This window comes from Gossypium hirsutum, chromosome A01 (genome assembly GCF_007990345.1).
Source record: "Gossypium hirsutum isolate 1008001.06 chromosome A01, Gossypium_hirsutum_v2.1, whole genome shotgun sequence".
Classification (NCBI taxonomy): domain Eukaryota; kingdom Viridiplantae; phylum Streptophyta; class Magnoliopsida; order Malvales; family Malvaceae; genus Gossypium; species Gossypium hirsutum.
Genome location: NC_053424.1, coordinates 97,396,324 through 97,413,101, shown reverse-complemented (window position 1 = coordinate 97,413,101; position 16,778 = coordinate 97,396,324). Strand labels below are relative to the sequence as shown.

The 16,778-nt window shown below is 35.7% G+C and overlaps 2 protein-coding genes and 1 non-coding gene across 3 annotated transcripts; 1 reads left to right on the top strand and 2 right to left on the bottom strand.

The window, feature by feature from the left end:
• Positions 1 to 948: 948 nt before the first annotated feature.
• Positions 949 to 2,722, top strand: LOC107917463 (uncharacterized). Its single transcript, XM_041091460.1, has 3 exons — positions 949 to 1,086; positions 1,202 to 1,550; positions 2,430 to 2,722. Exons 1-3 carry the CDS (start codon positions 949 to 951, stop codon positions 2,720 to 2,722), a joined length of 780 nt encoding a protein of 259 aa, XP_040947394.1.
• A 3,270-nt stretch (positions 2,723 to 5,992) lies between these two features.
• On the bottom strand, positions 5,993 to 6,898 carry LOC107917461 (mitogen-activated protein kinase kinase 9). Its single transcript, XM_016846812.2, has one exon. The coding sequence runs from the start codon at positions 6,896 to 6,898 to the stop codon at positions 5,993 to 5,995; it is 906 nt and encodes a 301-aa protein (XP_016702301.2).
• A 7,646-nt stretch (positions 6,899 to 14,544) lies between these two features.
• Positions 14,545 to 14,651, bottom strand: LOC121206373 (small nucleolar RNA R71). The gene has a single exon (XR_005901442.1). It is a non-coding gene; the product is annotated as a small nucleolar RNA R71 (small nucleolar RNA).
• Between the last annotated feature and the right edge of the window lie 2,127 nt (positions 14,652 to 16,778).

Here is a 16,778-nt window from a genome sequence, read left to right as displayed (position 1 = left end):
TGTTTTGAGAAGTTTAAAAGTTGCTGATGATATCCATTGGTTTATTTATGGGGATTTTAATTAAATAATGTATGGATCTAAAAAAAAGGAGGGTTACCTAGGGATGAAAGGAGAATGGATCTATTTCGAAGAACTTTGGAGGATTATCAACTGTCTGATGTAGGATATTCTGGTAGATGGTTCACGAGGGAAAAAGGCAACCTTCTAGAGAAAAATATTCGAGAACTGCTGGACAGAGGAGTGGCCAATGCGAGATGGATATCCATGTTCCCGGAGGTGAAAGTGCAACATTTAGTACATTCTTTTTCAGACCATTATTCACTTTTAACTAATACAAGCAACATAAGGGGAAGATTGAGGAACAAAATTTTCAAATTTGAAGCCTGATGGGTGTTAGAGGAATCTTTTTTTAGTGAGGTTAATAAAATCTGGGAGATGTCTTTAGGAGACTTGATGCAAAAGTTAGAAAATCTAAAGAAGGGCTTGGTCAAATAGGCTGAACAGATTCAAAGAACCCGACAAAAGAAGATGAACGCTCTTACGGCTAAGTTATCAGATCTATATGATGCTGATAGAGAAGACAACAATTTAGCTGAGTTGATTGATACAAAAATACAATTAAATTTTGAAATAGAGAAGGATGAACGGTATTGGGAACAGAAGGCCAGACTGAATTGGTTGAAATTCGGGGATAAGAATACAACATTCTTTCAGAGCCAAGCAACACAACGCAAGAAGAAAAATTGTATTCGTAAGTTACAAACTGAGGATGGCAAGGAAACGGAGACCTTACAGGAAATGGAGGAAATCGCTCGTTCTTATTTTCAATAATTATTTTTGACAGAACAAAAGGGTCCTTTCGAACATTTTTTATCAGGCATTGGCTGGTGCATACATGAGGAGGATAATAAACAATTAACAGAAAATTATTCAAAAGAAGAAATTCAAATGGCAGTGCTCGACATGGGTTCTACGAAGGCTCCAGAAGAAGATGGATTTCAAGGACTATTTTATCAGAAATGTTGGCACATTATTGGAGATGAAGTTACCAATTTCTGCTTACATCTTTTAAACGGTGATATGGAGGTTAGATCACTTAACTTTACAAATATTGTACTAATCCCAAAGAATTCTAGTCCTTCTAATATGATGCACTTTTGTCCAATTAGTCTTTGTAATGTTCTTTAAAATCTTGGCAAAGACTCTTGTGAACCAATTTAAAAGAGTGATCGGAAAATGTATAGATGCTACGCAAAGCACTTTTGTGCCAGAAAGACTAATATCTAACAACGTGCTATTAGCCTGTAAAACCCTGAATACATTGAAGCAGAAAAAAATGGGGAAGAAAGATTTAATGGCAGTTAAACTCGATATGAGCAAAGCTTATGATAGGTTCAAATGGGAATTTATAAAGCAGCTGATGATTCAAATGGGTTTTGCAAATAGATGGGTAGAGGCCATTATGCAATGTGTTACCACTGTTTCTTATTTAGTGGTCATGAACGGACATCGAGGAGAGAAATTTCAACAGACCAGAGGACTTCGTCAAGGTGATCCATTAAGCCCATTTTTATTTCTTTTATGTGGTGAGGGATTATCCAGTCTATTGTGGCTCGCAGAACGGGGGGGACTTCTAAGAGGAGTGAAGGTTAGCAGGAATGGTCTACCGATTTCACACCTTTTATTTACCAACGACTGTATCTTATTTGGAGAAGCCACAAGAAGAAGGGCCCATCTATTCAAAAATATATTGGAAGAATACGGACTTTGTTCGGGGCAGTGTGTGAATTTCGATAAATCAACGGTATTTTTCAGCAAAAACATTTCAGAAGAAGAAAATAAAATGGTTGTCAATTTACTGGGTGTTCGAAGTTGAAACTAGCCAGAACGCTATCTGGGATTGCCGAATATGGTGGGAAGGAGAAAGAAGGAAGCTTTTCAGACTTTGAAGGGCTGCCATAAAAAACGTATTGATAATTGGAGTACTAGGTTTTTATCGCAAGGAGGTAAAGAAGTCTTTATTAAAGCAATTCTTCAAGCAATTCTGACTTATACGATGGCATGTTTTCTATTACCTAATTCCCTTTGTGATGATCTTGAAAATATTATAGCTAAGTATTGGTGGCAGAAGGGACATGGGAAAAGGGGAATTCATTGGTGTACTTGGAAAAATCTTTACTTTTTAAAAGAGAATGGCGGCCTAGGCTTTCGAAATTTGAGTCAATTTAATGTTGCGTTACTTGCTAAACAAGGATGGAATTTGATTCATTATCCTAATTCATTACTAGCCAGGGTTTTAAAAGTAAAATATTATCCACATTCGACTTTCTTAGAGGCTCAGTTAGGAACTTTACCTTCACTTACCTGGAAGAGCATTTGGGCAGCTAAGGGGCTCCTTTAACAAGGCCTAAGCTGGCAAATCGGTAAAGGGAACAAAGTATCCATCTGGAATGATCGACGAGTCCAAGGAATGGAATCACTGGAAAGGCACAACAGGTCAGATAGTATGCAACTAGAATTTGTTTTGGATCTTATTGATAGTATGACTAGGAAATGGAAGGAAGAGCTGATCAACAATACCTTTCACCCGGAGGTTGCTCGCACAATCCTACAGATCCCACTATCGGAATCAGTGCACGAGGACTTCCAAGTTGGAGGGGCGAACCAACAGAGGAATACTCAGTCCGTAGCACCTATAAACTATTACAAATTGCTAATCTGAATCCTAGTCATTATTTGTTACAGACCGAAACCAAGGAATTTTTCAGAAAACTATGGAAACTACAACTACCGTCTAAGATTACAATCATAATCTGGCGCATGTCATGGAATTACATTCCTACTTTGGGCAATCTCTGACATAGAAGATTAGTGACAAATGCCAAATGCCCTAGGTGCGGTTATGAAGATGAAGATTGTCATCATATTTTCAAGCAATGTTCCACAAGCATAGAGGTCTGGCAGCTATTAAACCTTTCTTGGGTCACAACTTTCGTGCATCAAAATTTCTGGGAGTGGCTCACTGTGTTTTTCAAACAAGGAACAAACGAACAATGCAGATATTTTTGTTATGGCTTATGGATACTTTGGCATTCAAGGAATCAACTTTTGCATGAACGGGTACACACAACGGGCAGAGACCTCGCACGGAAAATTCAAAACCACATGGCAGAATACAAAGGGATTAAAGTTAAGACGACTTTATCACATACGGTGCGAAATCAAAGAAATGTGGAAGACTTACTGATCGTGAAGATCCAGTTTGATGCTGTGTTCAACAACAAAAAGTTCAGATTAGCGTCAGGGTTGGTAGTCAGGGGTCTGATGAAATAGGTTTTGGCTTCGAAATCAATTATTCATCGCAATGTTGCTTCTCAGTTTGCTGCGGAAGCATTTGCAGGGTTAGAACCAGTCAAGTTAGGCATCAAAATGGGTTTACAGGAAATACAAATAATGGGCGATTCACTAACAGTAATCAAGAAATGTCATTCAACTACAACTGATTACTCAGTTATTGGAACAATTATCAGAGATATCTAGAGCAAGAAAAACCATATTTCCAGAAGATCGAGTTCAAGCACATACAGAAAACAAAGAACACAAAAGCCCATAATACCTCAAAGGAGGCACTATAGAATAGCGAGAGAAATTACCTGGAGAATGAGGAACCGATTCACTATGATATGAGAGCAGAAGAATAATAGGCAAGAAACCCGGACTAAGGGTGAGTTTGGATGGGCGGTGCGTTTACCTGCGGTTAATGTAAAAATAGCGGTGGCGGTGAGATTAGATACTGTAGCGATACTGTAGCGTGAGACAAAAAGTAAGCTAAACGCACCGCACCGCACCTAATCGCCCATCCAAACCCACCCTAAGAAGATTGGGGGAGAACTTGTTTCTAAAAGCAGAAAGCAAAGAATGAAATATTCGGCAGTGCTATTGTCAAAAGAGTAAAACGGATGGGACAGTTGATAAGAAATGTCAAGAGAGATTAATGGTTTCCAGCCGTTGGAAGATTGACTAAGGGTGGATTAGGTTTCCTTTTTTTAGTGCACTTTTATTTCTGCCGTTTCATTTTATTACTGTTTTTCTTTTGTTGTTTTTTTAATGTTTTGATTTTAAGAACTGAGGCAGACCGTTTTGAGTTTTGGGCTTATCTTAACAAGCCTGAACTCTTTGCAGTCTTTAGTTTAATTTCAAAAAATACCCAGTCAATCATTTATCAAAAAAAAATTCTTAATGAATTCTCACTACTTTTGGTAACTAAGCGATTTAGTTCCTATTTTATTTTCTTTAATCATTCCAATAAATAACTTTATAATTTCAATTACAAATTTCATAATTTACTGATAAATATTCTCAATTTAATGATCTTGATTTAAGAAAATTCAACTTTGATTGGGATTACAAACTCATTGTTCTCAAAATTCATGGAGCAGTTCTAGGACATCTAACTCTACTTGATGGTCATTATGGTTGGATGGTTTTCAGCCACCTCCATTGGCCTTCGATTTTAAATGGGTTTCATCCTCTTTCTTGTTGGCTCTTGGTGATGTTTTGGTTTTATTTTGCTTGAGTCAATGTTGCGACCTTGTTGAACTTAATTCTATTTGTAATTGTCTTTTTTCGTTTGTTGTAGACCATTTGAACCTTTTGTGGTCTCTTTTTCTTGGTTATCTATAGTCGATTGATTAAGACATTTGAATCCTCTCGGGCGTGGCCTTGTTCATTTCGATTGTTTGTGGCCAAATTTCTCTGAAATGTTTGGTGGCCGTGTAACCCTATTCCACAAGTGAATAGTCTCTAATAAAAAAAAAACAAAGGTATTTGGGAAATTTAGCTTTAATTTTCTATTACAATTTGTCGAATGATACTCAATAATTTTAGTTATATAATGATAATGGTATAATTTTATTTATTTAACTATTTCTTAAAGAAAGCTTTAAACTTTCGTACTTACTATTTCCTGAGTCAATATTCTCATTAAAATTGATGTTTTTTTTCATTTTTTTTCATATTAAAAATTCTTATTTGTCACAATCGGAAGTGCTAAATGAAAAGAAATGTTCTTTACTATTGAATTAAAATCATGATAAAAAGAGTAATGAAAAAATTATTGTAATTTAAAATTTAAAATTATTAGAATTCGGAAGAGGAACCCAATGTTTTGAAAATGAAAGGTTCAAAACCTAAATAATTTTTTTTATCTAAATTTTTTGTAACTTGTATTTATTTTTTAAAACTTTAAAGAGATAGATTATCCAATTCACTACCGTATATATATTATACAATTAGTGGGAAATGTTCAAGTATCAAACCTAAAATTTGATACGCCTAATTATAACATTTCACTTTTAAACAAGATACATGTTTAAACTTTAGAGACAATATTCTTAGGAGAAAAATCGTGAATCTCGAACGTAAATAATAAAACAAAAAGAAAGGATTGTATGTAATAGGGATGCCACATTATCTTGTATCCCTTTTCAGTTATCTAACAACTATTCAATAATTTTATCTATTTCATTGATACATAATTTTAGTAATTTTTTAACCTGAATTTTAAATCTCAAACCCTGAACCTGAACATCAATTTCAAACCCTAAACCAAAAGGCCAAGTTTAAGGTTTAGGATTTAGGATTCAAAGATTAGGTTTAGAGTTTGAGGTTTAATGATTAGGTTTAAGGTTTAGGGTTTAAGGTTTAAGGTTTAGAAATTATGACATCAAATTTTGGATTCGGGTTCAAAGTTTAAGATTTGAGGTTTAAGATTTAGGGTTCAGGTTAAAAGAATTACCAAAATTATGTATCAATAATATGAAAAAAATTGTTAAAACACTGTTAAATAATTAAAAAAGGATACATGATTACATGACACACTATTTCATATAATCCTTTCTCATAAAATAATAGGAAGAATAAAAAGTAACCTTTAGCGATTATATCATAGGATGACTTTTATATATAATATATACGGTATAGTTATGCATTATTACTCCTGGAATCTGGAATTCATGCAAACGAAAGGATGTGAAAGAAGTTGCGAAGCGGTCCATCTCTTGCTAGGTTCCTTTTGCAAGCAGCAATTGATAAAGCTCCTGAAATCCTCCGATGCTTCTTTGGGCAAGCTTGGAGCATCTCCAAAGCGCATAAGCAGCACTAGCTGCATCCAGTTGGGCTTTTCTCCTGTTGGGAGAAATGGGAAATGGCCTACATAAAACTCCAATAAAGTTACACCCAAGCTCCAAATATCAGAAGCCAACACATACCTAGAATTGTAACCATTGGAGTCCAATCTTTCCGGACTCATATAAGCATAGGTACCCACATAGATATCCCAAAACTCCGGTGATTCATTCTCTCTTATTATCTTGCTTACACCAAAATCACAAATTTTCACATTCATGCTTTGGTCCACCAACAGATTCGAAGGCTTAATATCCAAATGAACAATATTGAAGGCATGAAGGTAATTGAGGCCACTAAGGACTTGATAGGCGATGTGGGAAATTGAGGATTCGGAGAAAGGACCATTTGCTTTAACAAGTGTATCAAGTGTTCCCGCATCCATATACTTCATCACAATTGCTTTTTCACCTGAGACTGATTCATAGGTTCCAAGGCATTCGATGATGAAAGGAGAGTCTGTCGAATGCATGATTTTGATTTCATGGGAAGGGTCCCCGCCACGTAGAATTTTCAGAGCATAGATTGCTGAAGTTTGCCTGTGGCGCACCTTGTAAACGGTGCCATAGTTACCATGGCCTAAAACACAAAGCTTTTCCAAATGAAGAAGATCAGCTACTTCTTGGCTTGCGTTCATTATCGGCTTACAATTCTTGACTTCTGGAAGAGTAAGCTGGAGACTAAGTTGAAGTCTATGCTTAACTAGAGACATAAATGTCAATATATGTCCTTCAGTTTTAGAAGAAAAAGTAAAATCACTTAAATTGCAAAAGTTAGAAAGGGTTAGGCAGATAAAAGACTAGGGAACGTACCACCGAGAAGTTCTGTGACTTGAATTTGGGTAAGGCTTATATAGCAGTTGATTTTCAGGTCAAACTACTCAGAGAAAAGAGGCAATAAGGCATATTTTCTACGAAGCACGTCTTCAAGAGTTCCATTTGATATTATTTTAATTTAAAATTTTACCATATGGTCGGTTTAGGAGCAGCGTGATTGCAATATCTGAAACGTTGGTCGGGAAAGAAAGCACTGTTTGCAATTTGGGAAGAGTGTTTTTATTACAGCAAACATGGATAAAAAGCAAAAGTTAATGGGGTAATGGATTGAACCGCGGCTGTATGTTACGTAGTTTCTTCACATACATTACGGCTACGCGGCTCAATTGTATGATCTCGGAGTGGAGGAAATGGTGCACATGTTAGTGAATACATGAGACACATTTTACTCTAATTAGATTAAAATTTTCAACGAGATTTTCATATCGATGTAATAATTTTTTTTAGTTAAATAAATTTAAAGATTAAATGTTATTTTTATTAATTACATAAAGTATAAATAAAAGCCGACAAAACATAATACAACAAAAATAAATTAAACTATAATAGTCACTTAGACTATTAAAACATGATGTAATATTTTTTTTATGTATTTTTATCAAAAAAATAAATTTTAAAATAATTTTATATTTTTAAAATTAATTTAACAATGACATGTTTAAGATGGGCTCAATATTAATAATATATAGGATAAGTATTCATGGTTATTTACTGAATTCATGGAGCTCACATATTAGTGGTTTAAAATGCATTGGATTGGATTCAACGAGAAGTATAAGGTTTGAGCTTAGGAGCTTTAAAACATCAATCATCTTGAGGTTGTACATCATTATTTTGGATGTTTATGATATTAGGAATTGACATGCACAGAAAGACTTAATTTGGATATTTGATAAACCGTAATTTATACATATTTTTACCCCATGCTGAACGTATTTTATGGATGATTTTTCCTTAGAATTGGTGAATTCGATGCTTCTAATGCCTTAATTTCATGTTTTATACTTAGGTGAGCATAAGAGAGCGAAAGGAACGAGAAACGAGCCAAAAACGGAGAAAATGGGCCAAAATACGAAATCAACACGGCCTGGACTTCTTCACACGGGCATACCACACTGTCTCAATCTGGCAAAATCAAAGCACGACTCACACGGACGTGTCACATGGGCGTATCCCTATCGAGCCCAAGTTGAGTCCAATTCAGAAAAGGCTAGTTTTGAGGGTTCCTAGGCATTCCAAAGCCTATAAATACACCCTAGAGGAAGAGGAAAGGGGGCACAGAGAGAAGGGGGCAGGGAACTACTTAAGGGAAGCCGATTGATCCATCTCAGAAGCCGGAGTCACCATCAAGACTAAAGATCTTCCCTCAATTTCCCTTCAGGAGTTTTGGGTTTTCTTTATGTTTTGTATTCATTGCTCTTCTGAGATGTTTTCCTTTTCAGTAATGAACTAAATCCCCTAAATACCTAAGGGGAATGAAACCTAAGATGAATCTTGTTATTATTTTCCGAATTGTATGATAAATATTTAACTTGTTCTTAATTATGTGTTCTTAATTGTTGTTTTGATATCCCAGGATACTGATTCAAGATAAGCTCTTATTCAGAGGAGGAATAGACCCTGTCTAAGAGTACATTTGTCATAATTAAGCGGAGTTCATTGCGCGCCTAGACATAGGGTGACAAGATTTTGCCGGATTAGGCTAAAACCTAATAAGGGGATCCATAGATCGAGTTAATGCAACACTAGGGTGTTAATTAGAGAAAAGTCTCAATTATTCAATCTAGGGATTAGACGTTATTAGTCCTGTGACAGCCCTAAATTGACCCTAGTCGGGAAGTGGTTTCGGGACCGCTAAACCGAGTCACCGAAGTATTTGAATGTGATATTTATTGTCTAGAATATGTGAATATGAATGTGTGAAAGTTTTAAGCTTCGATTTAGTCGATTGCATGTGAATTCAGCTAATAGGACTTATGTATGACACTTTTGAAATGTGATAGGTTAATCTATAAGGATCTATTAGTGCATGTAATCAAAAGGGTGGACTTGCATGTCAATTCCCCCCCCCCCTAATTAGTAGTGGCCGGCCATGAGCATGAGAGTGGACAAAATGTTATGGCTAAAACAATATGTCATAAACATGTTGGGTTAATGCTTTATGCTAGGAATAATAAAATAAAGAACATGGGCAATAAAGTATTAGTGTTAGTAGGAAGAGAAAAAAAAATGTGTGTGGTTGTTCCCCCCCATTGTTCCGTACCTAGAAGAAAAAAAAAGAAGGCTTCATCCTCTTTGTTCTTCTTAACCGAAAAAAAATCAAAGGAGGAAGGAAGGAGTTTTCATGCTTCAAGTTCGGTTGGTTGGTGTTTAGGAGGAGGTATGTTTGATGTTGTTCCATGAGATTGATGCATGTTTTTAGTTGTTGGCTTGAGTTCTACCTAGCCCATGGTTTAAATCTTTGCTATGTAATAAAGACGAGCTAAGTTTCAGCTAAGGTGGATTTGTGTTGATGTCATTTGCATGCTAAATGTGAAGCTTTGTAATGATACATGTGATGGTGGATTGATGACTCTTGGATATTCTTTTAGCATTTTTTTTGAGTGAGACATTAAGTTCTTTGTTTGAACCATGACCAAAATTGAAATGGTATGGTGTCTTGATGCATTCGGCCATGGTAGGAAGTAGAAGAGAAAAATGGTTGTTGCTCATGTTATTTGGATGAGAAATGGTAGTAAGATGAAGTGCAAATGTTAGTATTTGATTTCTAATGCATATATGTGTTTTAGCCGAATTTTGAATTTGAAACGAAATGGTATGTAGTCAATACAAGTAACCATATTTGTAGGAAGTATTAAGCATATATTGGCCTCAACATAGACATGCATATTCGGCCACATGAGATAGATTGGTGTTGCATGTAATCGGTTAGAGGCAAGCATATTGATGCTTTCATCTTGACTTAGATAATCGGCTCAAGGAGAATTTGTTAAGTGCTTAGTTAATTGATATTAAGTCAGTGATGTGTGTATTCGGTCATAAAAGTGCACATGGGGAAATGTTAGAGTAAGTGTATTAAATTGCTCAATGTGATTAAAATGCGTATGACCATTTTGTATTCGAGCTAAAGGTGGCCACATGACCTATCAAACTCCTTGTCATATTCGGCCATAAGCTAGCATAATGAGACTCTAATAAGCTAAATTTGTTTGATTTAGCTTAAGAGCTTAGAGGATCAAAGTCGGATAGGAGAAAAGAGAAAGTAAACGAATAGCCATGGATATCTAATCGTCGACCACTTCCGAGGTAAGTTTTAAGTGATTAAACGTTGAGTAAATTCAATCATAATAGGACATAATGAGTTGATTTAATAAGATATGATGTGGCCATGATATGTCTTAAACTCAAATGGTAAGTTCATAAGTGTTTGGACTTGGAAATTTAAGAGCAAATTGTAATAATTTGCTTTGTACAGCAGCAGTAACGTGATTTTAGAAAATCACTATAAATTGTTGGTGTGGAATTATAGGCTGAATAAAATATGTAATCAAAGCTTAGTTAGTCTAGTTTCTTATAAAAGAGACCGTGTAAGCAACGAAATTACCTATAAAGAGATATTTAAAGTTGTGCGGGACTGTGTCAGAATGACTCCGAAATCCCCTGTTCTGTTTTTAGAAAATCATTATAATTTGTACAAAAATGGTTATAAGATAAAATTTATATTATTAGACTCCTTAATGAGTCTAGTTTCAAATGAAATCAAATAGAACACATTTTGAATTCTGTACAATGAGAAATTTGATTCATAGTGAAGAGTGGTCAGATTAGTCAAACAGTGAAACAGGGGAAAATTTAAGAAAAATCTGGTATTGATTGGCCAAACCAAAAATTCTGAAAATTTGTTGGATAAAATATTTATGAGTCTATTTTCAGGGAAAATTAACGGCACTTCATTTGGAGTTTCGTAGCTCCATTTACGAAAAATTTAATGACTGTTGCTCAGGAAAAAACAGCTTGTGCTGAATTTGGGATTTTGTTGTAAACCTTAATAAAACTATTTGAGTTGCTTATAAGCTATCGATTAAACATTGGTAATCAAAATACCAAATCCGTATTAAAGTGAAGCTATAAGCCACAAATGACTAGTATACCTAGTCAATTTTGTTATGATGAAATTGATGTACAAGATATGTATATGTGATAAGGCCGAATGGCCAATGTGATGAATGTGAAAGTGTATATATGAGATAAGACCGAATGGCCAATGTGATGAATGTAAAAGTGTATATATGTGATAAGGCCGAGTGGCCAATGTGATGAATGTGAAAGTACATATATGTGATAAGGCCGAGTGGCCAACGTGATGAATGTGAAAGTGTATATATGTGTGATAAGGCCGAATGGCCAATGTGATGAATGTGAAAGTGTATATATGAGATAAGACCTAATGGCCAATGTGATGAATGTGAAAGTATATATATGTGATAAGGCCGAATGACCAATGTGATGGATGTGAAAGTGTATAAACGTGATAAGTCCCGAAGGGCATTTGTGTCAGTACTATATCCGGGTTAAAACCCCGCAGGCTTTATGTGAGAATATTATCCTGATTAATGTCCGTAGGCTTCGTGCTCGTACTATATCCGAGCTTTAAAGACCCGACGGCTAAATGCTAGGATTCAAGTAAGACTTTGATATTGAGTATCTGCATTAAGTTACCATCAAATAAGTATTATGTATTTAAGATGTTCAGGTACGTATTACTTACTCATCGGTGGAGTGATTTCGAGGTGAATTATCAGTATCAAAGAGGTAGGTAAATGTGATTAATATTATAACTCCAAATATGAGAATGATCTAATTGGTAATGGTATGTTTGTATAATAAAGTATGTGATGAAATATTCTTATGTATCAGTGCATATTCTGCCCAAAAGCCTTATGATTTGAGTATGGGTTGGGTTGAGCTAGATGTGCCAGTACAAGGTAAGGATTATGATTTGTAAGCTTACGTATATGTGATAAGGAATATGTTTGGTTCTTTATGTGCCTATGGTAATTTAGTACTTGTCATGTTGAAATATTTAAAAATATGGATGTGATTATGAACAAGTGGAAAGGATTATTGAAAGCTGAAAATTGATGAAGAATGTGCTTTGGAAATATTTGACCATCTAGGTCATTATTATTCGAAAGTATATATGTGACAGCCAAGTGTTGTGTTTAATGATATTATAGTTCGAGATGAAGCTCTAGATTAACTTCATCGAATAGTTGAAATGAATGACCAATGATAGTGATTGAGAACACTTTGTTTTGCTTAAAACTTACTAAGCATTAAATGCTTACTCCGTTCTTTGAATCTCTATTTTATAGATTTTGGTTCGTCAGCTATCGGACTCGGGATTATTGAAGTCGAAGTCGCCCACACTATCAAAGCCCTTTTGGTACACTTTTGGTTGAACTCTGAAAATGGCATGTATAGGACTACCCTTTTTGTTGTTGGTCATGTACCCTTGGTTTTGTGTAAATTTGGACAGCCATGCGAAAATGGCTTAAATATACTTTGATCATAGCATTATAATCGTTTTGTATGTTGTTCATTGAGAGGTATGGAAATGTTGGTAACGATTAGCCATTGGAATGGTTATTCATGATCATTTTGGTGCTAAGTATGACAAACTCTAGTTGATCCATGGAGGATCATGAAATGGGTAAAGTTTACCTTAAAAATAGATGCTGACAGCAGCAGTGATGTGGATGTGAAAAATTACTAAAATTAGTAGTAATGGAATTAAATAGTGAATGAATTATGAAATTGAACCTTGATGAATCTATTTTCATAGGAAAGTAACGAAACGATCATATGAACAGTATATTATGAGATGTTAAAGTTTTCGTGATATAGGGCCAGAACGGTTTCTGGATCCTCTGTTCCGACTTTGGAAATTCACTATAAATCAAACAGAGATAATTAGAAGTCATGCCTTATATTTACAGATTCCTTTTTGAGTCTAGTTTCTTTAGAAACAAACGGTATAAGTATTGAATCCCTGTACAAGGAGATATCTAAGTTGTAATGCATGAAGGTCAGAGGAGTCGAACCCTGAATCAGGGGAGATTTTAACTAATAAACTGTACTAATTGGCTTGACCAAAAATTCTAGAAAAAAATTTTTAGATGGATATATGAGTCTAGTTTCAGGAAAAATTTACGAAACTAGTTTTCTAGTTTTGAAACTCAAGATATGATTTTTAAGGCGACAGTGACGCAGTTAACCAGCTTGTCTGGAAATTTTTTAAATGGACTGTGAAAATAAATGTATTATGTCTGTTAGCACCTCGTGTTCAACTCCGGCAACGGTCTTGGGTACGGGGTGCTACAAGTCCTGAATAGGGATAATAACATAACTTAGGGATCTCTATGGGACAAGTTAAATGAATAAATCGTCCGATTCGGAGCCAGAATTACAAGTAAAGTCTAGGTGGATTTTTCCTTAGATATTATCTTAATTCAATCGTTTTCCAAAAGTAATCCCCCAATTTTACTTTCTGCGAATTCTTAGTTTAGATAATTAGTTAGTTAAAACAAAACCCCCTTATTCTTAGGCTAGATAATAAAAAGATAGTCATTACCAGTACTTTTAGTTCCTTTGGGTTCAACAATCCGGTCTTGCTAAAACTATACTACTGTTCGATAGGTACACTTGCCTACATCGTGATAATAGTTAGTTTCAAGAACGACTCTTTATAAATATTTAAAACCTGTCACACGAAAATCGCGATCAAGTTTTTGGCGCCGTTGCCGGGGAACTAAGATATTAGGAACGCTTACTTTTTATTACTTTAGCCATTTATTTTTCTTGCAATTTAATTTTAATTTAATTTTTATTATTATTTATTAATTTACTTTTTCTTTCTCTTGGCAGGTTTTATAGTTTATGACTAAAATAAAACCGTCAAGACCACTACTTTTTTGACCAAGAAATCAATCGCACAGTTCGCAGAAACCAAAGAGAAATAAGGCGAAGCTTAAGATATACAAAGAACGAGCAAGAGGACGATAGTCAAACCCCAACCGAAGAGATGGCTGAAAACCAAGACAATCAGCTATCTCCTGCGATACACATTGAACTAGCAAATCAGAATCCTGCTCCTCGTACTATGTATGATTATGCTAAACCTACTTTAACAAGAACTGAGTCAAGTATAGTTAGGCTTGCTATTGCTGCAAATAATTTTGAACTAAAACCTAACACTATTCAAATGATACAGCAATTTGTTCAGTTTGATGGTTTACAGGATGAGGATTCGAACACTCACTTGGCAAATTTCCTGGAATTCTGCGATACATTTAAAATTAATGGCATTTCTGACGATGCTATTCGTCTTCAGTTATTCCCTTTTTCATTGAGAAACAAAGCTAAACAGTGGTTGAACTTGTTACCATGAGGGTCAATCACTACTTGGGAACAAATGACCAAAAAATTTCTATTAAAATATTTTTCACCGGCTAAAATGGCCAAATTACGTAATGATATCTCTTCGTTTGTGCAAATGGACTTAAAAACTCTTTACGATGCATGGGAGAGATACAAGGACTTACTGAGAAAGTGCCCCCATCATGGGTTACCGCTTTGGCTACAGGTTCAAACATTCCATAATGGCCTGAATCCTTCGACTCGACAAATGGTTGATGCAGCTTCTGGCAGAACCATAAATAATAAAACACCTGAAAATGCTTATGAGTTTATTGAAGAGATGTCACTGAATAACTATCAATGGCAAGTCATGAGAACCAAGCCAACTAAAACAGCAGGCATTTATAATGTCGATTTGGTTACTATGCTGTCAAACTAGGTAAAACTTCTAAATAAAAAGATTGATGGTTTACTTGGTTCTACTCAGCTACATCCAGTAATGAGGTGAAAGAAGAATGGAGGAGGAGCATGCACAGAGTATCAACACTTCAACCCTAGCATCGAGGAGGAACAAGTTCAATATATAGGTAACAATAACTCTAGATCCCAAAATAACCCATATAGTAACACTTATAAAGAAGGTTGGAGGAACCATCCCAATTTCTCGTGGGGCAGTCAAGGAAATCAAATACCACAACATCCTCCGGGTTTTCAACAACCCCCCTATCAACAGGAAAAGAAACTGAACCTTGAAGAGATGCTGTGTAAATTTATCTCGGTGTCAGAAACTTGTTTCCAGAACACCGAGACAACACTTAAAAATCAACAAGCGTCGATCCAAGGGCTCGACACTCAGATCGGCCAGCTTTCCAAACTAATCTCCGAACAACCACAAGGTAGCTTGCCAAGTAATACTAAACCCAACCCAAGGGAACAGCTCAACGCGATTAATGTTGAAGATGAAGAAGGATTTGTTAAGCCTATGTAACACCCCGAACCCGAGACCGACACCGGAGTCGGACACGAGATGTTAACAAACTTTGAAAAATTTTTCCAGACACTGCCCAGTCTGAGTACTAGTCGCTTCAAAAATCATATCTTGAGTTTCACAACTCAAAAATCAGTTTTGTGATTTTTCCCTGAAACTAGACTCAGAGAGGAATCCATACATATATGGTATGACCCCTAATTATCTCTGGTCAATTTATAGTGAATTTCCAAAGGCGGAACAGTGAATCCAGAAACTGTTCTGGCCCTGTTCCACAAGAACCCGAATATCTCTTTCTGTACTGTTCCTATAATTGTTTCGTTACTTCCATATGAAAGTAGATTCATCAAGGTTCGATTACATAATTTATTCACTATTTAATTCCACTCCTACGAATTCTTGTGATTTTTCCAATCCACACCACTGCTGCTATCAGCTTCTGTTTTCAAAGTGAACCTTACCTAATTTGGGGTTTCATGGACCAACTAGGGCCTTGTCATACATAAGCCCACATATGATCATACTTAGCCATTCTAGTGGCTGATCATTTGCTCAACACTTCCATTCCCACATAGTTACATCATGAAACCATCTATACATTCATAAATACGAATGGTCTAATGCCATACTCCACTTCTACAAGCCATTTTCGCATGGCTGTACACTTATACATTTCATAAAGTACTCGAAAGACAACAACGGGTAGTCCTATACATGCCATAACAAAATTCAACCAAAATAGTACCCAAAAGAGCCTTTGATAGTGTGGGCGACTTCGACTTCAAGATCCCGAGTCCGATAGCTGGAGAACCAAAAATCTATAAAACAGAGGAGCAATGTAACGAGTAAGCAATTTATGCTTAGTAAGTTTGAGCAAGGAATTCCAGCATGCACAAAGAATATCACACATTTAACTAAACGGAATATTTCATAATACGCAATTTATCGATTTTAAACTTGCTTCACAACATTAACAACCCTTATACACATACACAATAGACTAACTTAGCCGAAGGCCGATAGCTCGTTTATCAACTGAGCGAACATTTATTTGTAAGGGCTCGATTTAATTCAACACATACGTAACATATCCCCATATTGGGATGTTTTTCGAATATTCGCTGGAATTTTACAGCAAGCTCATTCGTTACCAATTCGCGTACCTTCGGGATTTAACCGGATATAGCTCCTTGTTCAAATGCCTTCGGGACATAGCCCGGTTTTAGTAACTCACACCATGCCTTCGGGACGTAACCCGGATTTAACAACTCGCACGAATACCTTCGGGACTTAACCCGGCTTTAATAACTCGCACGAATGCCCTCGGGACTTAACCCGGATTTAGTATC

Excerpts from the sequence above, each read along its gene's own strand:
- LOC107917461 (XM_016846812.2), bottom strand. The coding sequence starts at position 6,898 with ATGTCTCTAGTTAAGCATAGACTTCAACTTAGTCTCCAGCTTACTCTT.
- LOC107917463 (XM_041091460.1), top strand. The coding sequence starts at position 949 with ATGGCAGTGCTCGACATGGGTTCTACGAAGGCTCCAGAAGAAGATGGA. Across the intron at positions 1,087-1,201 it reads TTTTAAACGGTGATATGGAG|ACTCTTGTGAACCAATTTAA; the intron begins GTTAGATCACTT and ends ATCTTGGCAAAG. Across the intron at positions 1,551-2,429 it reads GACCAGAGGACTTCGTCAAG|GGAACAAAGTATCCATCTGG; the intron begins GTGATCCATTAA and ends AAATCGGTAAAG.